The sequence below is a fragment of the Ranitomeya imitator genome, chromosome 6 (genome assembly GCF_032444005.1).
Source record: "Ranitomeya imitator isolate aRanImi1 chromosome 6, aRanImi1.pri, whole genome shotgun sequence".
NCBI lineage: Eukaryota > Metazoa > Chordata > Amphibia > Anura > Dendrobatidae > Ranitomeya > Ranitomeya imitator.
In genome coordinates, this window is record NC_091287.1 from 182773386 (window position 1) to 182800938 (window position 27553).

Genomic DNA, 27553 nt, shown 5'->3' on the forward strand with positions numbered 1-27553 from the left:
GCAGAGATTGTAGCAAGCTTCAGTCATTGCTGTTAAAGACTGATGCAGGCTGTGAAAGACAGTCTGCATCTGCCCACTATCTAGCTTACTCATTTTCTGACCCCTGTATGCGACCCGTGACAGATGTCTGGGTTTTTCTGTTAAGGGGTTAAATATAGTTAATAGAAGTGAGTGTAAGGCCGGGGTCACACTTGCGAGTGCAATGCAAGAAACTCGCAGAGTCTATCGCCCCAGCGGGGGGCACAGCACCGCAAGTCTAGGTAGCTACATTCCCCTGCTTTCCATTCATTCCCCAGTTTTACAGGCAGGAGCACAGCTGCATTAGCAGCCTTTTGCTTGTAAAATTATTTATCCCCTTCTGATGGATTTACATCGTGGGACATGACTGTAACGCCGGAAAGGTATGGGATATTGTTGTTTTTTTATTTTAACTTTGTTTCAGGTGACAAGGGTCCTAAATTGGATTGAGCATTTAATAAACTATAAGGGTATGTGTCCACTTTCAGGATTGCATCAGGATTTGGTCAGGATTTTACGCAGGTAAAATCCTGGCCAAATCTGCACCTGAGGTCACTGGCAGGTCACCTGCGTTGTTCTTGTGTTGTTTCAGCATTGTTAGGACATGCTGCATTCTTAAAAGACGTGCCGCATGTCCGTTTCCGCGGGTACGTCGCATGCGTCTTTTAATGCATAGTGGAGACGGGATTTCATGAAATCCCCTCCACTATGCTGTAACATCTGGACGCTGCGTGTTTGATGCTACCGCTCTACACAGCGTTTCCTGAACGTGGAAACATACCCTTACAACACCATGTGTCTTTATTTCATTAAAATACTGTTTTCCTAATGTGTGTGTTTTTTTAACCCTTTAACCCCTTCCCAACCTTTGACGCAGCGTATGCGTCATGAAAACCTGTGCCATTCCGACCTGTGACGCAGCATATGCGTCATGGCCAGATTGGGCTCCTGCAGGCCGGGTGAAAGGGTTAACTGTAATTTCACCCAGCCTGCAGGGACAGGAGGAGTTGTACTTTAGCCCAGGGGGGGGGTGGCTTCACCCCCCCGTGGCTACGATCGCTCTGATTGGCTGTTGAAAGTGACGTTTCACTTTCACTTTCAATCAGAGCGATAGTAATATTTCACCAATGAAAATTGGTGAAATATTACAATCCAGCCATGGCCGATGCTGCAATAGCATCAGCCATGGCTGGAGATCGTGATGTGCCCCCCCCCCCACCGATCACCTCCCCTCCGGTCCTCCGTCCGGTCAAATAGTGTCCCCCGCTCCCCTCCGTCCTCCTGTCTGCTCCCCCCGCTGTCCGGTCTCCCCCCCGCTGTCCGATCCCCCCCATCATACTTACCGACCTCCCGTGTGCCTCCCGGTGTCCATCCGGCTGCTGCATGGGCGCTGCCATCTTGGAAAATGGGGGGGCATATGCAGCAGTGCGCCCGAGGAATCTGCCAGTTGGCAGATTCGTTACAAGTACATTTTGATCGCTGTAATAGGTTCTATCACAGCGATCAAAATAAAAAAATAATAAATAAACCCCCCCTTTATCACCCCCATAGGTAGGGACAAAAATAAAATAAATAAAATTTTTTTTTTTTCTTTGCCCCACTAGGGTTAGGGTTAGTTCACACTGCGTCTAAGCAGTCCGTTATACGGACTACGTTACACCACGGCATAAACGCGGTGTAACGTAGTCCGTTACGGCCGCCATTGGCAGCAATGTCGGACGCATCACTAGCGCACGCCCACCATGGGCGTACGCTAGGGATGTGCCGTCATTGAGTGACGGACCCGGAGACGCGGGCTGCAGCGTTTCCGGGTCCGTCACTGCTAGCGCAGATAGAGCTAGCAGATGCTCTATCTGCACTAGCGCGATGCAAACGTCGGCACTTGCGCTAGCAGCAGCCCATTAGCGTATGTGCTGAACGAGCTGCTGCTAGCGCAATGTGAACCTGGCCTTTGGATTCGTAGCAGTTTTCCATCAGGTTTACAGTACCATGTAAACCTATGGAAAACCAAATCCGCTGTGCCCATGGTGCGGAAAATACCGTGCGGAAACGTGTGATGTATTTTCCGCAGCATGTCAATTCTTTGTGCGGGTTCCGCAGCGTTTTACACCTGTTCCTCAATAGGAATCCACAGGTGAAATCCGCACAAAAAACACTGGAAATCCCCGGTAAATCCGCAGGTAAAATGCAGTGCCTTTTACCTGCGGATTTTTCAAAAATGGTGCGGAAAAATCTCACACGAATCCGCAACGTGGGCACATAGCCTTAGGGTAAAGGTACCGTCACACTAAGCGACGCTGCAGCGATACCGACAACGATCCGGATCGCTGCAGCGTCGCTGTTTGGTCGCTGGAGAGCTGTCACACAGACCGCTCTCCAGCGACCAACGATGCCGGTAACCAGGGTAAACATCGGGTAACTAAGCGCAGGGCCGCGCTTAGTAACCCGATGTTTACCCTGGTTACCATCCTAAAAGTAAAAAAAACAAACAGTACATACTTACCTACAGCCGTCTGTCCTCCAGCGCTGTGCTCTGCACTCCTCCTGTACTGTCTGTGTGAGCACAGCGGCCGGAAAGCAGAGCGGTGACGTCACCGCTCTGCTTCCTGGCTGACCGACGCTCACAGTCAGAACAGGAGGAGAGCAGAGCACAGCGCCGGGGACAGACAGCTGTAGGTAAGTATGTACTGTTTGTTTTTTTTACTTTTAGGATGGTAACCAGGGTAAACATCGGGTTACTAAGTGCGGCCCTGCGCTTAGTTACCCGATGTTTACCCTGGTTACCAGTGAAGACATCGCTGAATCGGTGTCACACACGCCGATTCAGCGATGTCTACGGGGAAGTCCAGCGACCAAATAAAGTTCTGGACTTTCTTCCCCGACCAGCGACAGCACAGCAAGGGCCTGATCGCTGCTGCCTGTCACACTGGACGATATCGCTAGCGAGGACGCTGCAACGTCACGGATCGCTAGCGATATCGTCTAGTGTGACGGTACCTTTAGGGTTGGAATTAGGGCTAGAGTTGGAAATAGTGTTAAGATTAGGCTGTGGTTAGGGTTGGGATTAGGGTTAGGGGTGTGTTGGGGTTAGGGTTGTGGTTAGGGGTGTGTTGGGGTTAGGGTTGTGATTAGGGTTATGGCTACAGTTGGGATTAGGGTTAGGAGTGTGTTGGGGTTAGTGTTGGAGTTAGAATTGAGGGGTTTCCACTGTTTAGGCACATCAGGGGTCTCCAAACGCAACATGGCGCCACCATTGATTCCAGTCAATCTTGCATTCAAAAAGTCAAATGGTGCTCCCTCCCTTCCGAGCCCCGACGTGCACCCAAACAGTGGTTTACCCCCACACATGGGGTACCAGCATACTCAGGACAAATTGGGCAGCAATTATGGGTGCCAATTTCTCCTGTTACACTTGTGAAAATAAAAAATTGCTTGCTAAAACAATTTTTGAGGAAAGAAAAATGATTTTTTATTTTCACGGCTCTGCGTTGTAAACTTCTGTGAAGCACTTGGGGGTTCAAAGTGCTCACCACATAACTAGATAAGTTCCCTCGGGGGTCTAGTTTCCAAAATGTGGTCACTTGTGGGGGGTTTCTACTGTTTAGGCACATCAGGGGCTCTGCAAATGCAACATGACGCCCGCAAACCATTCCATCAAGTCTGCATTTCAAAAGTCACTACTTCCCTTCCGAGCCACGACGTGTGCCCAAACAGTGGTTTACCCCCACATATTGTGTATCAGTCTACTCAGGACAAACTCGGCAACAACTATTGGGGTCCAATTTCTCCTGTTACCCTTGAGAAAATAAAAAATTGCTTGCTAAAACATTTTTGAGAAAAGAAACATGATTTTTTATTTTCATGGCTGTGTGTTGTAAACTTCTGTGAAGCACTTGGGGGTTCAAAGTGCTCACCACATATCTAGATAAGTTCCTTGGGGGGTCTAGTTTCCAAAGAGTGGTCACTTGTGGGGAGTTTCTACTGTTTAGGCACATCATGTTGCGTTTGGAGAGCCCCCGGTATCAGCAAACGATTTGAGCTAATTTTTCATTCAAAAAGTCAAATGGCGCTCCTTCCCTTCTGAGCCCTACTGTGTGCCAAAACAGTGGTTTACCCCCACATGTGAGGTATCAGTGTACTCAGGAGAAATTGCCTAACACATTTTAGGATCCATTTTATCCTGTTACCCATGTGAAAATGAAAAAATTGAGGCTAAAAGAAATTTTTTGTGAAAAAAAAGTACTTTTTCATTTTTACGGATCAATTTGTGAAGCACCTGGGGGTTCGAAGTGCTCACAATGCATCTAGATAAGTTCCTTGGGGGGGTCTAGTTTCCAAAATGGGGTCACATGTGGGGAAGCTCCAATGTTTAGGCACACAGGGGCTCTCCAAACGCGACATGGTGTCCGCTAATGATTGGAGCTAATTTTTCATTCAAAAGTCAAATGGCGCTCCTTCCCTTCCGAGCCTTGCCGTGTGCACAAACAGTGGTTTGTGACCACATATGAGGTATCGGTGTACTCAGGAGAAATTGCCCAACACATTTTGAGATCCATTTCATCCTGATACCCATGTGAAAATGAAAAAATTGAGGCTAAAAGAAATTTTTTGTGAAAAAAAAGTACTTTTTTGGGGGGAGCTCCAATGTTTAGGCACACAGGGGCTCTCCAAATGCGACATGGTGTCCGCTAAAGATTGGAGCCAATTTTTAATTGAAAAAGTCAAATGGCGCTCCTTCCCTTCCAAGCCTTGTCGTGCGCCCAAACAGTGGTTCCCCTCCACATATGGGGTATCGGTGTACTCAGGACAAATTTTACAATAACTTTCGGTGTCCAGTTTCTCTTTTTACCCTTGGGAAAATAAAAAAATTGTTGCTAAAACATCATTTTTGTGACTAAAAAGTTAAATATTCATTTTTTCCTTCCATGTTGCTTCTGCTGCTGTGAAGCACCTGAAGGGTTAATAAACTTCTTGAATGTGGTTTTGAGCACCTTGAGGGGTGCATTTTTTAGAATGGTGTCACTTTTGGGTATTTTCAGCCATATAGACCCCTCAAACTGACTTCAAATGTGAGGTGGTCCCTAAAAAAAATGGTTTTGTAAATTTTGCTGTAAAAATGAGAAATTTTAGCCAAATTTCCATTTTTTTCACAAATAAACACAAAAATTATCGACCTAAATTTACCACTAGCGTGAAGCCCAATATGTCACGAAAAAACTATCTCAGAACCGCTAGGATTCGTTGAAGCGTTCCTGAGTTATTACCTCATAAAGGGACACTGGTCAGAATTACAAAAAACGGCCTGGTCATTAAGGTCAAAATAGGCTGGGTCATGAAGGGGTTAAGAACATAGGATTAATAATGGATAGGCGTCTTATTGACACCTCTCCATTATTAACCTGGCTGAATGTCACCTTACAATAGCAAGGTGACCTTAACCCTTTATTACCCCATATCCCACCACTACAGGGCGCCTTTTCTGGGGTGGCTGGGGCAGATGTTTCTAGCCTGGGGGAAGGGGGACAATAACCATGGTCCCTCTCTAGGCTATTAATATCTGCCCTCAGTCACTGGCTTTCCCACTCTGGCGGAGAAAATTGCACGGGACCCCACACCAGTTTTTTCTGTGATTTAACCCTTTATTTTAACAGCTAGAGACCCCAAATTTAGCACACAGACACTTCTAACATTAGTATGAGGAATATGTAAAAAATAAGGGATATGAAATGGTTTACTGTGTGTAGAAATTTTATCTGTTCTATTCTAACCTGTCAGTGTGATTTTACTGTACGCCGCAATGAATTGCCGGCTTTTCTATAGAACACCGGTGCGTATTTCTCGCAAGTCACACTGATAGTCCGTGTGTAAAATCCGTTTTTTTCTCGCACCCATAGACTTGCATTGGCGATTATCGCATTGCACTCGTCTGTATTACGGTCTAGTGTGACTCCGGCCTTCAGAATAGGCTGCATGCTCTATCAGTGTTACCAAACCCCAGTCCTCACAGTCCCCAATAGATCATGCCCTCAGGATTTCCTTAGTATTGCACAGGTGAGAGATCCTGTGACAAGTTCTGATTTTGTGATAAACATTCCATCACGTGTGCAATACTTGTGGAATCCAGAAGACATGACCTCCTAGCGGTCTGTGAGGACCAGAGTTTGGGAAACATTGCTCTATAATAAAATTATAAGGACAATGAGTGATAAATGACTTGGTTATCACATAAAATAAATGCCTTATTGATTCATATAAAATTATACCAGAATCTAAAACGAAAATTCCACATAGAATAAAAAAAATTGAGGGAATCAGCAGAGAACAGGACATCAAATAGAATGTAGTATCGCAAATGCCTATGCTACGGGAACGGAAGCAATGGCCGGCTAAGAATGTCAGTGCATGTAATATGAGCACAGAAATAATGACCTACGAAATGTCATAACAAGTGTATATAGACACGGAAGTAATAATCGGAAAACATTGCCTGGCTAATTATAATATATGATGCAATTCAAGATATGAGGTAAACTATACAAAACCAACAAGGAATATAGTTTCAGCTGCAACTAATGAATGGTATAGCTGATGGGTAATGCTACAGCAGAAGTACAGTAAAAACTAAAGGCTGTAGAAATGGTAAAGCTGTGGTGATTGTCTTAATAAAAGCATGCATACACCGACTGTCCTGAGCTTAGCGATGGCGTTAAACTCTGCCCCCATCTTGCGTTGCAGCACAGCCTTGGGCCTTGTTCAGAGTTAGTATTTGTTAACCTGCGAGGTAGGCAGACCAAGTTTAATCAGTGATTTTTTTTCAGCAGTTTGGTTAAATTCTCATCAGTTTTTTTTTTTTTCGCTGAGAAAGAAAAATGTTCCTAGTCAGTGGAAATTCAAGACAGCACACAGATGGCATCCAAATGCTGTCAGATTTTTTTCCATTGACCCATAGCCTTGCATTGCTGATCTTGATTAAACACTTGGATCAATATCGATTTTTGAACCGACAACCTAGTTTGAGAATAGAATCTAACATGTGAACAGCCCCATAGACCATCCGAGGTACAAGTACTATTCGTGAAATAAAACAGAGGGCTCTCTTACATGAAAAACTGATAAATGAATGAACCTTTAATTACGGTAACTGTATTTTATACCATGGCAAAATTATTCCTTGTCCTTGTAGGTATAGTAGTTTTATTGTCATAATTAGCTTTAATTTTGGATAGATATAAATACAATGCATTGTTATGTATTATATAGGGAAAAGTTAATAATAAATATTAATAATAATTTTTATTTATATAGCTCCAACATATTCCGCAGCGCTTTACAGTTTAACAGTTTCAAACACAACAGTCATAAGTAACAACGTTAACAATACAATAATTAAAGCGAAATAAGACGACCCTGCTCGTGAGAGCTTACAATCTACAATGAGGTGGGGGAGATACAACACAAGCAGCAAGACAAAGATCATGCCCACATTTATCGGAACACCTCCACATATAACAGTATCAAAATTTGTATTTTATTGGCAAACCTCAAAAAAAGTTATACAAGTGAAGAAAAAAATACACACAGCAATTAAAAACACTTAAAAATTGCAAATATGCAAATAGTCCTATACATATGTCATGCCCTAGTATAGGGGTAATGACAACCCACAAAACATGTGTCACCACCACAAGGATGTTAAAATGGTATTACTGCAAGATACAAATAATGCAAATCCTCAGGGCCCCATTATGCAATATGCATGATAATATCAATATCACATTGCCATACAAACCCAACAGTAAGGTGCATAATTTTAGCGCAGTAGTATTTAACAATTAAAGGCATCAGACACATGGCAAAAAATGAAAAAAATATTGTTGTTAGTGCTGTGGAGAGGGGCAGGGAGATGGGGAACTGAAAAATGTAAGAACCCAACCTTAACCCAAAACCCCCTCATACCCACAGTCCAAAGAATTGCTGCATGAAGTCATGTGAAGTGGGGAGACAAGATGTGGGATAGGTTCCCACGCGTATCGCCGCTCAAATTGCGGCTTCCTCAGGGAAAAGAATAGTATGGTGTGTTGAGCGTCCTTCACAACTATGTATACACATGTCTCTCATAATAGTAAAGGGTGTTCACCTCAATGAAGAAACTCCAGGGACCGCGCACATGGGGCACAATGCGGCCGCGGCCATCTTGTGAGTGCCAAAATCCAGGTTGTACAATAAAGTTATGTTAAATGACCACTGCACATGCGCAAAGTTACGAGCATAGCGTGCGCCAGCAATCCATGGCTGGCCGGTATAATCCCTGCTACGCAAGCGCAGGAGAAAGCACTGGCGCATGCGCGATGCACAGTGCTGCACCGAGGGGAGCATTGCAATTGTAAACGCTTGCCACGCACATATAGAGCTAAGATACCAATGCTAGAACAAGATCCAGTGCTTGAACTGTCTAACACCAACAAAGTAAGTGAATACACAGAATCATATACATATACATGCATACACACACACATGCATACACATATACATGCATGCACAAGAATGTGGGGGACATACAAAGTACAGGTGTGTATTTACAGTGATGGTCCAGCCATCTTCAGGGGTGGAGGATAGATGGAGATAGTGAATGGGCTACACACACAAACATACAATGACTTTGATTAGTGAACGTGGTAGGCTGCTCTGAACAAATGTGTTTTGAGTGAGCGCCTAAAACTATGCAAATTGTGGATGGTCCTAATATCTTGGGGTAGAGCATTCCAGAGGATTGGCGCAGCACGGGAGAAGTCTTGGAGTCGGGAGTGGGAGGTGCGGATTAGTGCAGAGGTTAGTCGAAAGTCATTTGCAGAGCACAGTCGTCTGTTAGGCTGATAGACAAAAATGAGGGAGGAGATGTAAGGGGGTGCCACACTGTGGAGAGCTTTGTGCATGAGAACAAGTACTTTTAATTGTATCCTGTAATGAATGGGCAGCCAGTGTAACGACTGGCGAAAAGCGGACGCGTTCGAGTAATGATTAGCCAGATGGGCGACCCTGACTGCTGCATTAAGGATAGACTGGAGAGGGGAAAAAGTATGACTATTGTAATAGAGTAGAACACTAGTTTTTATGTATGAACAATTTATTCAGGTATAATAGTTTAGCAATACATTGTTTTACTCTCACAGTTCTTTATCAAAATAGATTACATGTTGTAACGTCTGGATCATTGTGAGAAGTAAGCATGAAACACTAGCAATGGTTGTCTGTCATCAAGAAGCTGACTTAGGGTATGTGCACACGTTGCGGATTTTGCTGCGGATCCTCGGGGAATTGGCCGCTGCAGATTCGCAGCTGTTTTCCATGAGTTTACAGTACCATGTAAACTTATGGAAAACAAAATCCGAAGTACACTTGCTGCGGAAAAGACCACGCGGAAACACAGTATTGTTTATTCCGCAGCATGTCAATTCTTTGTGCGGATTCCGCAGAGGTTTACACCTGCTCCTCAATAGGAATCCGCAGGTGTAAGGCTAGGTTCACATTGCGTTAATGGGTTAATGCTAACGGACTGCGTTGCACGGCGAAATTGTCGCAATTAACGCCGTGCAACGGGTCCGTTAGCGCACCCATTGACAGCAATGTGATTTTTCTCTGTAGCGCATCGCTAGCGCATGCCATTTTCGGCACGCGCTAGCGATGTGCCGTTATTTTGTGATGGACCTCGGACACTTGCAGCGTCCGAGGTGCGTCCGAGGTCCGTTCCTCGCTAGCGCAGATCAGTGATCTGCGCTAGCGGGAACTACAAACGCGACCCCTATAAAGGCTTTGCGTTAGCGCAATCCGCTAGCGCTATGCGCTAAACGGATTGACCTAACACAATGTGAACCTAGCCTAAAACTGCAGGTGGAATCCGCACAAAAGCCACGGTAAATCCGCAGAGCGGAATTCCTGCGGATTTACCAAAATCAGTGTGGAAAAATCCGCACAACATTCCGCAACATGTGCACATACCCTTATTGTGACTCAGTGGTGGTCAGGTTGCTATTACTAGTTAGAACACTCCAAAAGCCTGCTTGTATGTTTGTTTTATTTGTAAGTCAAGTAATGAGATGTAATTAATAAAACATTTAATTAAAAAAAAAAGCTCTCCCTAAAACTTTTCTAGGCACGTCTGCTCTCTGGGGTTTACCAATTTTTGTACGACTGAGCCATGGTTACAGCCATTTTATTAATGAATACTCCAAATTGTTGTGTTCACAGGGTCCATGTCGAAGAGAAATGGAAAGCATTTTAAATCACTTAAAGATAATGAACATTTTGAGCCCTAGAGGATTTCATATTCCAAACTGTGATAAGAAAGGATTTTACAAGAAAAAACAAGTAAGTTACAGAAGAGAAATGACAAATCTGATCTTTTTATATTTTGGAATTCTGATTGTTATATAAAGCATAGCCTCACCATACCTCATCACTCATGGTGGAGCTAAGGGGAGAGGCAGAGACAAGCGCAAGTCCGAGTGCGATCTGACAAAACTTTACGCTTAGGACCAATGTTAATCTGGGAGTTTGCACAGGGCTTCTTTTCCTCTAAAGCTATGTGCACACGTTCAGGAGTTTTTGCGTTTTTTCGTCCGGTTTCCTTGGAAAAAAAAGCTTAAAAAACGAATACATTAGCATCCCATCATTTTTAATTTTTAATTTTTGTGCACATGCATGCGGGTTTCCTGCAGAAAAAGTCCAGTTTTGTTCAGGAAAATTCTGCAGAAAATCCTGACGTGTGCACATAGCCTAAATCTTCTCATCCAACAGAATCGGATCACACTATGCTCAGTCTGATCAGACTTGCATCAGAGTGTTAGGGCTCACTTGCAAGCAAAACGGACGAGTGCAATCCGATAAAAAAATCGGATTGCACTCGGACCAATGTTAGTCAATAGGTGACATCTCATTTGCGATTTTATTTTTTCTCAGCCGAAATCGGACTGAGAAAAAAATCGCAGCATGCTGCGATTTGCTGCGAGTCTCGGACGAGACTTGCCAATGCATGTCAATGGGTGCGAAAAAAAAAAATCGCACAGCACTCGCACCATGCAAGTGCTGTCCGACTTTTACGCATCGGTGTTCTTTGAAAAGCTGGTAATTAAGCGTGGTGTACAGTAAAATCACACTGACAGGTTAGAATAGAATAGATATATACACATAGAATAGGTATATATATATGTGAGGCACATATAAACATATATATCTATATGCAAATTGCCTCTTCTGAGAGAAAGAGGACTTAAACTCTATAGCGCCACCTGTTGGAAGTAGCGATCCTGCAAGTCACAATCAACCCTTTAACGAGTCGTGCAATATGACTTAGGCCGGCTTCACACTTGCGAGTTTTACGGACGTAAGAGCGCAGAAACTACGTCCGTAAAACTCGCAAAAAATACGGCACAATTATTCTCTATGCCCCTGCTCCTATCTGCCGTATTTTACTGATCAGTATTATACGGCTTTCTACGGCCGTACAAAATCGCAGCATGCTGCGTTTGTCACCGTACTGCGCAAGAAATACGCCAATGAAAGTCTATGGAAGCGTGAAAAATACGGATTTCACACGGACAAGCAGTGTGACTTGCGAGAAATACGCAGCGCTGTTAGAGAGAAAAGCCGGTAATTCAGTGCGGTGTACAGTAAAATCACACTGACAGCTTCCAGTAGAATAGGTAGAATAAATGTGTACACATAGAATAGGTATATATATATATATATATATATATATATATGTCAGTGAGACACATATATGTATATATATTAATATTTATTCCAGCGCTATACAGCTTGAAAGCCGGTAATTCAATTACCGGCTTTTTCTTTCTCCTTCCTAAAACCCGACATGATTTGAGACATGGTTTACATACAGTAAACCATGTCTTCTCTCCATTTTTTTTGCAGATTCCACACTACTAATGTCAGTAGTGTGTATCTGCAAAATTTGGCCGTTCTAGCTCTTAAAATAAAGGGTTAAATGGCGGAAAAAATTGGCGTGGGCTCCCGCGCAATTTTCTCCGCCAGAGTAGTAAAGCCAGTGACTGAGGGCAGATATTAATAGCCTGGAGAGGGTCCACGGTTATTGCCCCCCCCCTGGCTAAAAATATCTGCCCCCAGCCACCCCAGAACAGGCACATCTGGAAGATGCGCCTATTCTGGCACTTGGCCACTCTCTTCCCATTCCCGTGTAGCGGTGGGATATGGGGTAATGAAGGTTTAATGCCACCTTGCTATTGTAAGGTGACATTAAGCCTAATTAATAATGGAGAGGCGTCAATTATGACACCTATCCATTATTAATCCAATTGAATGAAAGGGTTAAATAAAACACAAACACATTATTTAAAATTATTTTAATGAAATAAAAACAATGGTTGTTGGAGTATTTTATTCTACGCCCAATCCAGTCACTGAAGACCCTCGTTCTGTGAAAGAAAAAACATAATAAACCAACAATATACTTACCCTCCGCAGATCTGTAACGTCCAACGATGTAAATCCTTCTGAAGGGGTTAAAACATTTTGCAGCAAGGAGCTTTGCTAATGCAGGCTGCTCCTCGCTGCAAAACCCCGGGGAATGAGTCTAAATATAGATCAATGAGCTATATTTAGCTTCATTTGCGGTGAGGCGCCCTCTCCTGGATGTTCATAGATCGTGGGAACTTGCCTAGAAAGCCTGGGAGATACACACTACTGACATTAGTAGTGTGGAATCTGCAAAAAAAATGGAGAGAAGACATGGTTTACTGTATGTAAACCATGTCTCAAATCATGTCGGGTTTTAGGAAGGAGAAAGAAAAAGCCGGTAATTGAATTACCGGCTTTCAAGCTGTATAGCGCTGGAAAAAATATTAATATATATACATATATGTGTCTAATGACATATATATATATATATATGTATATATATATATATATATATATATATATATATATATATATATATATATATATAGACAGTATATATATATTCTTTTCTTTTTGGGACACATGGATCATTTCTATAGCGGTATGTTGGTTTTGCAAGCCTGCGAGAAAACCACGCAGTACGGATGCCATACGGATTACATACGGAGGATGCCATGCGCAAAAAACGCTGACACACCCTGCCTACGGAGGAGCTACGGACCACTATTTTCGGGACATTTCAGCGTATTACGGCTGTAATATACGGACCGTATTTTCATACGCTGAGTGTGAAGCCGGCCTTAGGATAAAAGCCAAATCAATATCTCAATTCGCAGACACTGTGTTTCGGGCTGTTGGCCCTCGTCAGTGCGAAGCATAAGAACTAATTTGGCTAGGCGAGAGGCTCTGGACTGGGGTCTAAGTGGTATCATTTGTCCTTATGGAGAGTGACATTCCATCTCTGGCTTGTCAAGGTAAGGAGGCTTATTCGCCATGCAATGCTCCTCTGGGAAATATAATATGCAAATTGCCTCTTCTGAGAAAAAGAGGACTTAAACTCTATAGCGCCACCTGTTGGAAGTAGCGATCCTACAAGTCACAATCAACCCTTTAACGAGTCGTGCAATATGACTTAGGATAAAAGCCAAATTAATATCTCAATTCGCAGACACGGTGATAGATATATATACCGTATATACTCGAGTATAAGCCGAGATTTTCAGCCCAAATTTTGGGGCTGAAAGTGCCCCTCTCGGCTTATACTCGAGTCAAGGTGGGTGGCAGGGTCGGCGGGTGAGGGGGTGAGGGCGCTGAGGCATACTTACCTAGTCCCAGCGATCCTGGCGCTGTCCCTGCCGTCCCACGGTCTTCTGTGCTGCAGCTTCTTCCCCTCTTCAGCGGTCACGTGGGACCGCTCATTACAGAAATGAATAGGCGGCTCCACCTCCCATAGGGGTGGAGCCGCCTATTCATTTCTCTAATCAGCGCTGCCGGTGACCGCTGATTAGAGAAAGAAGCTGCGGCACCGAAGACAGCTGTGACAGGCAGGGGGAGCCGGACGTCGGGACCAGGTAAGTATGTAATATTCACCTGTCCGCGTTCCAGCCGCCGGGCGCTGCTCCATCTTCCCGGCGCCTCCATCTTCCCGGCGTCTGCGCTCTGACTGTTCAGGTCAGAGGGCGCGATGACGCATATAGTGTGCGCGGCGCCCTCTGCCTGATCAGTCAGCGCAGAGAGACGCCGGGATCGGACACCGGAACGAGACGCTGGGAGCTGCAATCAAGAGAGGTGAGTATGGCTTTTTTTTTTTTTTTTTTTACTGCAGCAGCAGCGGCAATGGCACAGCTTTATATAGGGAACTATGAACGGTGCAGAGCACTATATGGCAGAGCTATAGGGAAATAATGAATGGTGCAGAGCACTATATGGGGCACAGCTATAGAGAACAATGAACGGTGCAGAGCACTATATGGGGCACAGCTATAGGGAACAATGAACGGTGCAGAGCACTATATGGGGCACAGCTATAGGGAACAATGAACGGTGCAGAGCACTATATGGGGCACAGCTATAGGGAACAATGAACGGTGCAGAGCACTATATGGGGCACAGCTATAGGGAACAATGAACGGTGCAGAGCACTGTATGGGGCACAGCTATAGGGAACAATGAACGGTGCAGAGCACTATATGGGGCACAGCTATAGGGAAATGATGAACGGTGCAGAGCACTATATGGGGCACAGCTATAGGGAACAATGAACGGTGCAGAGCACTGTATGGGGCACAGCTATAGGGACAATCATGAATGGTGCAGAGCACTATGTGGGGCACAGCTATGGGGCAATAATGAACATGCAGAGCACTATATGGCACAGCTATGGGGCAAAAATGATCTATTTTTATTTTTGAAATTCACCGGTAAATGCTGGATTTCCACCATAGGCTTATACTCGAGTCAATAAGTTTTCCCAATTTTTTTTGTGCAAAATTAGGGGGGTCGGCTTATACTCGAGTATATACGGTATATATTTATATATATATATATGTATTCCACAGGCACAAAGCAACAAAAACGGCACTGTCTGAACAAAGCTGAGGCTACTCCAATCCTTGAGCCAGGTGTCACCCAACAGCCAATAGGCTATCAGCCACACATAAAGAAACCGGGTGCTCTTCAAAAGAAAAAACAGACGATTCCACTGGTACATGCAAGAAAAAAGGAAGGCACTCACCGGTCTAAAATTCCCAACTTTATTTCATCTTCATAAAAACTTCATGGCCAGGGGAGTGAGGAAAGGAGCTCTTGTGAACAGGAGCAAACGATGGCCGTTTCGCGCTGTGCTTGTGCTTCTACGGGTCACATATGAGCATCGACCGCTGGGCCGCACTCATAGTGATCTGACAATGACAACCACAGGGGTGACTCGACAACCCATCGGTGACTCGTGGTCATGTGACACATGCGCCGATGAGCGGGGTTAATGACGCGCTTCCTGCCCGTGCATGTTAAATGCTGCTGTCAGAGTTTGACAGCGGCATTTAACATGTTAACAGCCGTGTGTGGATTGCGATTCCACCCGCGGCTGTTAGAGGCACGTGACAGCTGATCAGATCAGCTCTCATGGGCCGGAAAAGGTGCAGGCTCACCAATGGAGCCCACCCCAAACAGAGGGAGGCGTCCAATGTCGGATATATCTGTCATTTGACGTTAAGGGGTTAAACAGGCAGGATTGGCTATGCCCCAACCTGCCTATTTTTGCAACATTAGCCAGGACAGGGGTTAAAATACCAAAGATCACAGGATTTTTCCTGTTATTCCACGCCACAATTCTGGTGAAAACGCATTCATCAATCAGGGCCTTGGACTCGGTGTAGTCCACGGTAGAACTGATTCTTAGAGATGGTGCACATGACAGCTTTCTCTTCATCTGAGAAATACAACACAATTTTTTTTTTCTCACTACAGTCCAAGTGCGGTCAAAATCTGACATATCACAGTTCCCTCCCTTCTCTCTGACTGCTCAGTCCAAGGCAATCTTGCCTTACGCAGGCGTGTACTACGGAGGACATAGAATGAACTTCAATCCAATATTGCGGCCAGCATGCAGCCATCGGGTAAGGAAAGGGTGAATCAAACCCCCGAAAACCCCGCCCATATGACCAAAAACCGGTCCCGCCAAATTCAGGTGACAGGTTCCCTTAAATTTTTGATTTTCCTTTATGCCACTTAGCGTGTGGTAAAGATATAACACATCCATCTTTATCATTATATATCTTTTTTTTCTTAAGGTTTTACTACTTTAACCCTGAAAGTATGGCTAGTCAAAATGTATTTATATTTTTTTTCGTCAAAGAAAAAAAAGAGAGCTATTTTTCTGCTGAGTCATGTGAGGGGTTGTTTTTACAGGGTTTTTTTTTTCATTTTTCAAATCTTATTAGACTGAGTTCACCCGTTGCGTATTTGTTGCCGCACAATGTAAGTGAATACTGTGTTGGCAAACCCAATTAACTGCAGGCAAAGCATTCTAGGCATACCGTGGATTTTCACTTCTGCAGCATGCCTTATTTGTTGTGGAAACGCTGTAGCATTTATTTAGTAAGATCCATTGCACTGTCCATACCTGAGGCGAAATTTGTGACTGAGACAGTTAAATTTAACATTTATTTACTTACAAAAAAAGCGCTAAATATTTTTCTTTTTCTTTGGCACTAAACAGACATTGCATTTTAAATCCTGGTGACATGCTGACCTTTTTGGCTGCATGCTTGGCATCTAACTTGGGTATAAGTTTACTTAGCATGGACAATATGTGCTATTTTCCTCTTGACAAAAAATGTTGGCAATAAATCATGAACCATGAAATCATTCCTATTTTAACTATCTGGTATGCATCCACTAGTATCCATATTTTACAATTACAGTAGTATACCTGTACTAAAACATTGTAACTTTAAAGCAGGGGTCCCCAACTCCAGTCCTCAAGGCCCACCAACAGGTCATGTTTTCAGGATTTCCTTTGCATTGCACAGGTGATGCAATTATTACCTGGGCAAGACTAAGGAAATCCTGAAAACATGACATGTTGGTGGGCCTTGAGGACTGGAGTTGGGGACCCCTGCTTTAAAGGGTGCGAAAAAAAAGTTACAGCTCACCACACCTGCAGGTATTGATCGTCTGGTGCTTGGTTCCTGGAGCAAAGGCACTAAGTCCACTGTGAAATAGGCTGACACTCTGTCTATAATCTCTGTCCTTTTAAAATGGATCTGATTTATTTAATGAATGATATAAAAAGATCTGACTTATTTTGTGATATTACATCTCCTTAGTCATGTCAAAGAAAAGAGGGAGACATAAAAGCACAAATAGGGTCTTATCAAACATTACACAAAGTTGCCCACATAGAGAACTAATCACCTGGTGAGATTGAAGGAAGGACATATATTAATGGCGGCTGCTGCAGATCCACAGGTCAGTGCAGGACCTGATTGAAACACACACTTAGGTAGGAAAAAAGCATTATCCCCGCTCTGCCGCAAGAAGAATTCCAAAAATTGTAGAGGTTTCAACGTGGTTTATTCTACGCGTTTCAGGGTTCAGGTGACACCTTCATCAGGACATACCACAAATAACAATATTTGTCTATTTTTCTGTTGACTGAAACGTCGCTACAGAAGGCAGAATAAATGTGAGTTTTTATTTTTTCACCTTCCATTGTGGCGCTGTCTTTTTTATTTGAAGTCTTGGTACGTTGTCCGGGATGGGCTCCCTGGCTCTGGATGTGCGCCCCTGTGTCCGCTGAGACCTTTATTTGCAAAAAAAAGGGTGCGGTTTTGACTTTTTTCTGTACTGTATTGCCCAGTCACATACTATATTGCCCAGCCACATAGTATATTGCCCAGCCACGTAGTATATTGCCCAGTCACGTAGTATATTGCACAGCCCGCGTAGTACATTGTCCAGCCCGCGTAGTACATTGTCCAGCCCGTGTAGCATATTGCCCAGCCCACATAGTATATAGCAATGTGGGCCTTCCCTTCTTCTGAGATGCATTTAACTCATTGTTGGCCAGTTGTACTGTTATGATCTGGTGGCCTAGGAGCAGCATGAGACGGACTCTGGAGAAGGTGGTCCCTGTACTGACCGCAAACCCTGAACCTAGCAGCGCAACTAGAAGTAGCCGTGGGGGGTACCTAACACTCCCTAGACCCCTCGACACAGCCTAAGAACTAACTTCCCCTAAAGACAGAAACAGGAAACCTATCTTGCCTCAGAGAAAATCCCCAAAGGATAGATAGCCCCCCACAAATATTGACTGTGAGAGGAGAGGGAAATAACATACGCAGACATGAAATCAGAATTTAGCATAGGAGGCCATACTAGCTAAAAAGAAAGAATAGAACGGAGTACTATGCGGTCAGTATAAAAACACTAGAAAATATCCACCACAGAAAATACAAATCACCACATCTGACTAAAGACATGGGGGGGTATATCTGCATCTCCAGAGACACAGCTTGGCTGCAAAAAATCCTTCACAGACAAAGCTGGACAAAACAAAACATGAAAATGCACAGAACTATATGGTCTACAGCAGGTGGACAGCAAAAACAAGGCCAGAACTTATCTTTGAAGAAATGAACAGCAGACCAGGAGAGACCAGGAATGGATGTGAATCCTCCAAAAACAATGGACAACTGGCACTGACTAAAGGATAAAGCAGGACTTAAATAGCCCAGCCCAGATTGCAAAAAATGGATACACCTGATAAATGCTGCGATCCAACTACCGCAGCACTACCACTCATAACCACCGGAGGGAGCCCAAGAGCAGAATTCACAACAGTACCCCCCCTTGAGGAGGGGTCACCAAACCCTCACCAGAGCCAATCAGGATGAGCCAAATGAAAGGCACGAACCAAATCGTCAGCATGAACATCGGAGGCAACAACCTAAGAATTATCCTCCTGGCCATAACCCTTCCATTTGACCAGATACTGAAGCTTCCGCCTCGAAAAACGAGAATCCAAAATCTTCTCAACCACATACTCCAACTCCCCATCAATCAACACCGGAGCCGGAGGATCAACAGAGGGAACAACGGCCACCACATACTTCCGCAACAAAGATCTATGGAAAACATTATGTATGGAAAAAGAGGCTGGAAGGGCCAAACGAAAAGACACTGGATTGATAATCTCAGAAATCTTATAAGGACCAATAAACCGAGGCTTGAACTTAGGGGAAGAAACCTTCATAGGAACATGACGGGAAGACAACCAGACCAAATCCCCAACCCGAAGCCGGGAACCAACACACCGACGACGGTTAGCAAAACGCTGAGTCTCCTCCTGAGACTACACCAAATTGTCCACCACATGAGCCCAAATCTGCTGCAGCCTGTCAACCACCGAATCCACACCAGGACAATCAGAATGCTCAACCTGCCCTGAAGAAAAACGAGGATGAAAACCAAAATTACAAAAAAAGGCGAAAACAAGGTAGCAGAACTAGCCCGATTATTAAGGGCAAACTCAGCCAATGGTAAGAAAGCCACCCAATCATCCTGATCAGCAGACACAAAGCATCTCAAATAGGTTTCCAAAGTCTGATTAGTTTGCTCGGTTTGGCCATTTGTCTGAGGATGAAATGCGGAAGAAAAAGACAAATCAATGCCCAGCTTAGCTCAAAAGGCCCGCCAAAACCTAGAAACAAACTGGGAACCTCTATCAGACACAATATTCTCCGGAATGCCATGCAAATGAACCACATGCTGACAAAACAACGGAACCAAATCAGAAGAGGAAGGCAATTTAGGCAAAGGTACCAAATGAACCATCTTAGAAAACCGGTCACAAACCACCCAGATAACAGACATCCTCTGGGAAATCGGAAGCTCTGAAATAAAATCCATAGAAATATGCGTCCAAGGTCTCTCAGGGACCGGCAAAGGCAGAAGCAACCCACTAGCGCGGGGACAGCAAGGCTTAGCCCGCGCACGAATCCCACAGGACTGCACAAAAGAACGCACATCCCGCGACAAAGAAGGCCACCAAAAGGACCTACCAACCAAATCTCTGGTACCAAAAATCCCAGGATGGCCAGCCAACACAGAACAATGAACCTCAGAATTCACTTTACTAGTCCATCTATCAGGAACAAACAGTTTCCCCAGTGGACAGCAGTCAGGTTTATTAGCCTGAAATTCCTGAAGAACCCGTCGTAAATCAGGGGAGATGGCAGAAAGAATAACACCTTCCTTCAAAATGCCGACCGGCTCAAGAACCCCAGGGGAATCAGGAAAAAAACTCCTAGAGAGGGCATCCGCCTTAACATTCTTAGTACCAGGAATGTATGAGACCACAAAATCAAAACGGGAGAAAAACAGGGACCATCGAGCCTGTCTAGGATTCAGCCGTTTGGCAGACTCGAGGTAAATCAGATTCTTATGATCGGTCAGGACCACAATACGGTGCTTGGCCCCCTCAAGCCAATGACGCCACTCCTCAAATGCCCACTTCATAGCCAACAACTCCCGATTGCCGACATCATAATTGCGTTCCGCAGGCGAAATCTTCCGAGAAAAGAAGGCACACGGTTTCATCAAGGAACCATCAGAATTCCTCTGAGACAAAACAGCCCCTGCCCCAATCTCAGACGCGTCAACCTCAACCTGAAATGGAAGAGAAACATCCGGCTGACGCAACACAGGGGCAGAAGTAAATTGGCGTTTAAGCTCTTGAAAGGCAGAAACAGCCGCAGAGGACCAATTCATCACATCAGCGCCTTTCTTCGTCAAATCGGTCAGAGGTTTAACCACACTGGAGAAGTTGGCAATGAAACGACAATAAAAATTAGCAAAGCCCAAGAATTTCTGAAGGCTCTTCACAGATGTGGGCTGAATCCAATCATGAATGGCCTGAACCTTAACCGGATCCATTTCTATAGATGAGGGAGAAAAAATGAAGCCCAAAAAAGAAACCTTCTGCACTCCAAAGAGGCACTTCGACCCCTTCACAAATAAAGCATTATCACGGAGGATCTGAAATACCATCCTGACCTGTTTCACATGAGACTCCCAATCATCGGAAAAAATCAAAATATCATCCAAATATACAACCATGAATTTATCAAGATAACTCCGAAAGATATCATGCATGAAGGACTGGAACACAGATGGGGCATTAGAGAGTCCGAATGGCATCACTAGGTATTCAAAATGGCCTTCAGGCGTATTAAATGCAGTTTTCCATTCGTCACCCTGTTTAATACGAATAAGATTATATACCCCTCGAAGGTCAATCTTAGTAAACCAGCTAGCCCCCTTAATCCTAGCAAACAAATCAGTAAGCAAAGGCAAAGGGTATTGAAATTTGACCGTGATCTTATTCAAGAGGCGATAATCAATACACGGTCTCAAGGAGCCATCCTTCTTGGCAACAAAAAAAAACCTGCTCCCAATGGTGAAGAAGATGGCCGAATATGCCCCTTCTCCAAAGACTCCTTAATATAGCTCCGCATGGCGGCATGTTCTGGCACAGACAGGTTGAAAAGTCGACCCTTAGGGAACTTACAACCTGGAATCAAGTCAATAGCACAATCATAGTCCCTATTTGGTGGAAGGGAACTAGATTTAGGCTCATCGAATACATCCTGGAAATCTGACAAAAACTCAGGAATTTCAGAAGAGGGGGAAGAGGAAATTGACATCAAAGGAACGTGATCATGAACCCCCTGACAACCCCAACTAGTCACAGACATGGATTTCCAATCTAACACCGGATTATGTAGCTGTAAACATGGAAAACCCAGCAAATTATCATCATGCAAGTTATGCAACACAAGAAAACGACAATCTTCCTGATGGGCTGGTGCCATGCGCATGGTCAGCTGTGTCCAAAACTGAGGTTTATTTTTAGCCAACGGTGTAGCATCAATCCCCCTTAAAGGAATAGGCTGCAAGGGGAAACCACAACGTCTGGCAAATTCCAAGTCTATCAAATTCAGAGCGGCGCCTGAATCCACAAATGCCATGACAGAAAACGACGATATTGAGCAGATCAAGGTCACAGATAACAGAAATTTTGGTTGTACAGTACTGATGGTAACAGAACTAGCGATTCTCTTAGTACGCTTAGGGCAATCAGAAATAACATGAGCAGAATCGCCGCAGTAAAAACACAACCTATTCTGACGCCGAAATCCTTGTCGTTCAGCTCTAGACAAAATCCTATCACACTGCATAGGCTCAGGGCTCCTCTCAGAGGACAACGCCACAGTGTGCACAACTCTGCGCTCGCGCAAGCGCCGATCAATCTGAATGGCCAGAGACCTAGAATCACTCAGACCAGCAGGCGTGGGGAACCCCACCATAACATCTTTAATGGATTCAGAAAGACCCTTTCTGAAAATTGCCGCCAAGGCATCCTCATTCCATTTAGTCAGTACAGACCATTTTCTAAATTTCTGGCAATACGATTCTGCCGCTTCTTGACCCTGACCCAGGGCCAACAAGATCTTCTCTGCTTGATCCACAGAATTAGGCTCATCATACAATAACCCCAATGCTTGAAAGAAAGAATCAACATTAAGCAAAGCAGGATTGCCAGATTCCAGGGAAAATGCCCAATCCTGTGGGTCACCACGCAGCAAGGATATGATGATTTTAACCTGCTGAATGGGATCAGCAGAAGAACGGGGTCTCAATGCAAAAAACAGTTTACAATTATTTTTGAAACTCAAAAATTTGGATCTGTCACCAAAAAACAAATCAGGAGTGGGAATCTTGGGTTCTAAGGCAGGAGTCTGAATAATAAAATCTGAAATACCCTGTACCCTAGCAGCAAGCTGATCCTCCCGAGAAACTAACTCCTGAACATTCATGTTATTACTAGGCTCCGTAGCCACCCAGAGATTAAGAGGAAAGAGAACACAAAATAGACTGGAGAAAAAAAAAGGCTCAAGAGCTTCCTTCCCTTCTTCTGAGATGCATTTAACTCATTGTTGGCCAGTTGTACTGTTATGATCTGGTGGCCTAGGAGCAGCCTGAGACGGACTCTGGAGAAGGTGGTCCCTGTACTGACCGCAAACCCTGAACCTAGCAGCGCAACTAGAAGTAGCCGTGGGGGGTACCTAACACTCCCTAGACCCCTCGACACAGCCTAAGAACTAACTTCCCCTAAAGACAGAAACAGGAAACCTATCTTGCCTCAGAGAAAATCCCCAAAGGATAGATAGCCCCCCACAAATATTGACTGTGAGAGGAGAGGGAAATAACATACGCAGACATGAAATCAGAATTTAGCATAGGAGGCCATACTAGCTAAAAAGAAAGAATAGAACGGAGTACTATGCGGTCAGTATAAAAACACTAGAAAATGTCCACCACAGAAAATACAAATCACCACATCTGACTAAAGACATGGGGGGGTATATCTGCATCTCCAGAGACACAGCTTGGCTGCAAAAATCCTTCACAGACAAAGCTGGACAAAACAAAACATGAAAATGCACAGAACTATATGGTCCACAGCAGGTGGACAGCAAAAACAAGGCCAGAACTTATCTTTGAAGAAATGAACAGCAGACCAGGAGAGACCAGGAATGGATGTGAATCCTCCAAAAACAATGGACAACTGGCACTGACTAAAGGATAAAGCAGGACTTAAATAGCCCAGCCCAGATTGCAAAAAATGGATACACCTGATAAATGCTGCGATCCAACTACCGCAGCACTACCACTCATAACCACCGGAGGGAGCCCAAGAGCAGAATTCACAACACATATCCCTGTTAAAAAAAAAGAATTAAAATAAAAAATAGGTATATACTCCCCTTCTGTTGGCCCCTTGGTCCAGGAAGCGTTTACCGACGCTCCTCGTGCGCTCCGGTCTCAAGAGTGCATTGCAGTCTCGCAAGATGATGACGTAGCGGTCTCTCGAGACCGCTGCGTCATCATCTCGCGAGATTGCAATGCATGTACCGGTCACAGGAGCGACACGAGGAGCGGGAAAGGCGCCGGAAGGTGAGTATATGATGCTTTTTTATTTTTTTTATTATTTTTAACATTAGATCTTTTACTATTGATGCTGCATAGGCAGAATCAATAGTAAAAAAGTTGGTCACACAAGGTTAATAGCGGCGTTAATGGAGTGCGTTACACCGCGGCATAACGTGGTCCATTAGTGCTGCCATAACCCTGTGTGAGCGCTGACTGGAGGGGAGTATGGAACAGGCACTGACTGCGGGGAGGAAGGAGCGGCCATGTTGCCGCCGGACTGTGCCCGTCGTTGATTGGTCGTGGCAATGGTCGTGATGGTGTCTCCGCGGTGTTGGATGTTTTGGTCTCCACGAGGTCAATCATCCGTGCCTTAATGGTCGTGGGCGTTTTGCCACGACCAATCACCGACTTGTATTTCCATGACAGACAGAAGCCGCGACCAATGAATATCCATGACAGACAGACAGACGGAAGTAGTATATAGTAGATGGTAATGTAGCTAATCTCCTTGGATATGTACGGCAGAGAAAAATTGATGGGTTTCAACGCAGGATAGTGTGGATGGTAAATAAGCAGCCCCAATCACGTTTCAAAGAAATGCAAGCTGTCTTACCAGATCAGGGTGCAACACGGTCAGCGCAAAAAGTCAACATTTGAATTAAATTAAACACTATGGGAAGAGACCCAGAAGGACCCCACTGCCGACACAGACATAAAAAGCTAGATTGTAGTTTGCTAAAATGTATGTGAGTAAGCCAAATTCCTTCTAGAAAAGCATTTTGTGGGCAGATAACGTCAAGATAGAGCTTTTTGATAAAGCACAATAAAGCCCATCATTCTACTGTTTACCGAAAACAGAATGAGGCCTACAAAGAGAAGAACACTGAACTTCCACTATATTTAACTGTAAGTACTAAGATGTTTTGGGGTGCTTTTGCTGCCTCTGGCACTAGGTGCCTTGACTGTGTGCAAGGCTTCATGAAATCTGAAGATTACCAAAGGATTTTTGGTTGCAATGTAGTACCCAGTGTTAGAAAGCTGGGTTTGTGTCCCAGGTAATGGGTCTTCCAGCAGGACAATGACCCCAAGCAAGAAGCACCCAGAAACGGATGGAAACAAAGCACTGAATAGTTCTGAAGTGGTCAGGAATGAGTCTGGATCTAAATCTCATTGAATACCTGGGGAAAATGCAACCTTCAAATATGAGAGACCTGGAGCAGTTTGTAAAGGAAGAGTGGTCCAAAACTCCAGTTGATAAATGTAAGAAGCTTGTTGATTTGTTTTAGGAAGCAATTGATTGCAGTTGTTCCAAAGGTTGTGCAACCAGATATTAAGTTGAGGGTGATTAACAATTTTGTCCAGCCCATTTTTAGGGTTTAGTGTAAAATTTTATGTCCAATTTTCCACGTTTTTGTGATTGTTCAAATGCACACAAAGGAATTAAACATGAGTAATTGCAATACTTTTCTTGAACATCTTCATGGATGCCAACAGTTTTGACCATGACTATCTGACAAACATGCAGGTTGTGGCCCATGTCCAAATTTTGCATGGAGGCTCATTGAACTTTAGTTACACCATTGAATGTAACTCCTGTGTACTTTTGAAAAGGGTCTGGTAAGGCATTAATTGCCAAACTCCGTGAAAACCGGCTGTACACTAGTAAGATAAAAGCTATAATTGCAGGAGAATGACAGCAGATAGAAAAAACAAGTCCATTTCAAATTTATTTTCATGCTATCAAACTTATTAAAGTGTTTTAATAACATGGGAATACTACCCCTTTAAATTTAGCTTAGGTGTGTGAGTTCCAGTACCACCTTCTGAATCAAACTCAGAAAAAATATAAGAGGTTTGAAATTGAGGTTGTGGGTAGAAAATGCCTTTAAAAATTCCACATGCAAAACACTTTCCCATCTAACATAATAGGAAAATAGACAGGGGAGGACAACAATATAAAAAGACCATTCAAGTTGAAGTTTGATAACTTTTTTCTTTTTTAATATTCATTTATAAGAATCAAAGTTTTAACTTATTTTATGTATTTATTTTGTATTGCAGTGTCGTCCATCAAAAGGCAGAAAAAGAGGAAATTGCTGGTGTGTGGATAAATATGGACAACCTCTTCCAGGATATGATGTGAATAACAAGGGAGACACCAACTGCTTTAACCTGGAAAGCAAATGAGTTTAACCGATGGGTCCATTGTTGGCTAAAAGGACTGAATAAAAAAAAAAGCTATTGGAAGGAATAGAAGAACATCGCAAAATATTACTTGAACTGGAGCTGCAATCTAAACTTAACATCAAGGTTGAATATTTTACTATATTGTGGACATCACAGCTGAAACCTGCCACTGATAATCTTGCAGCTTTATCTCTGAATTTCTATGTATTCTGCACTATTGAACCTAAAAAAGTGACCTTGGAGGTGGGGCAAAGCACTTCACATTGGATTTAGAGAAAAGACCCCTGTGACCAATTCAGTTTTGCAACAGCTCAAGCAATCATTACATCTCCTTGATTAAGTTGTTGTGTTTTTTTTCTTGTTTGTTTTTTTTTTGTTCACTCTTTTCAGCAGATCTTTTTGTGAAATTTATCTGCACGGGTATTTTTTTTTCCCTTTTGAGGATTTGCTATTTTCTTTCTAAATATATTATGAATATTGTTAGTCTGTATTTAATATATTTTTATATAAACTTTATTTAAACATAAATTATACTTTATTGATCCACTAAGCCTCTTTATTTATAGTCATCGTGAACTTAAACTGATGCAACGCTATATAAATATTACTTGAAATAATATTTTGACTATGAGTAATGCTCAATGTGCACTGAAAATGCGTAACTCATTTACAGTAAAATGGGATTGAACAAAACCCTATACAGAAAGAGTGAACAAAGATTTGAGGGTTTGCTGCAACTTTATTTGGACACAGGGCTCTGCAATGTCACTGTGTACCATGCAATAGTCCTTGTATACACTACATATATATATAAGTATTGAGGCACCTCACAATCACTGAATTTATGCTTTTCATTCAGGCCCATTGCCACAGGTGTATAAAATCAAAGCACATGGTTATGTAGTCTGCCTTTACTAACATTTGTGAAAGAATGGGCTGTTCTAAAGCGCTCACTAAATTCAAGGATGGTGTTGTTGCAATTAAATACAAGTCGATTTGTGAAATATCATCCATCCGAAATATTTACGCAAGTATAAACTGAATTATTGAAAACTAGTTGTTGGAATTGACTAGTAACTACAGCTGTGTTGCCACAAAGTAGCAGACAACGTAAAGTTACAGAGCCAGTCTTCGAGTGCTGAGTTGTAAAAAAAAAAAAAAAGTTGCCAACCCTCTGGCTCAATAACTGCAGATATCATATGAAGAAACACGGCACTCTGTACTAGTCAGCTGCAGGTGCTCAAGTAGGGTATCCAGCCCACTGTATCAAATGTTCAGAGGAAACTTGGCACTCAAAAATTGAAAACAAGGTGTCCATTTATTATGCATCCAGAAAATAAATTGTTAAACGTTTTCGGTACACCACTGGACCTTCATCAGAACATTCTGGTTCAGTAGTGTGGGTTTATTCTCCTCA

At 43.6% G+C, this 27553-nt stretch overlaps 1 protein-coding gene across 1 annotated transcript in view; it reads left to right on the top strand.

Annotated features, from left to right (window-relative positions):
- IGFBP3 (insulin like growth factor binding protein 3) overlaps window positions 1-27283 on the top strand; it is a 115294-nt gene extending 88011 nt beyond the window's left edge. The window contains exons 4-5 of the mRNA XM_069730371.1: window positions 10264-10383; window positions 26011-27283. Coding sequence (XP_069586472.1) covers window positions 10264-10383; window positions 26011-26136 — 246 coding nt within the window. The 3' untranslated portion in view covers window positions 26137-27283. The remainder of the gene's footprint in view (window positions 1-10263; window positions 10384-26010) is intronic.
- Window positions 27284-27553: the final 270 nt, after the last annotated feature.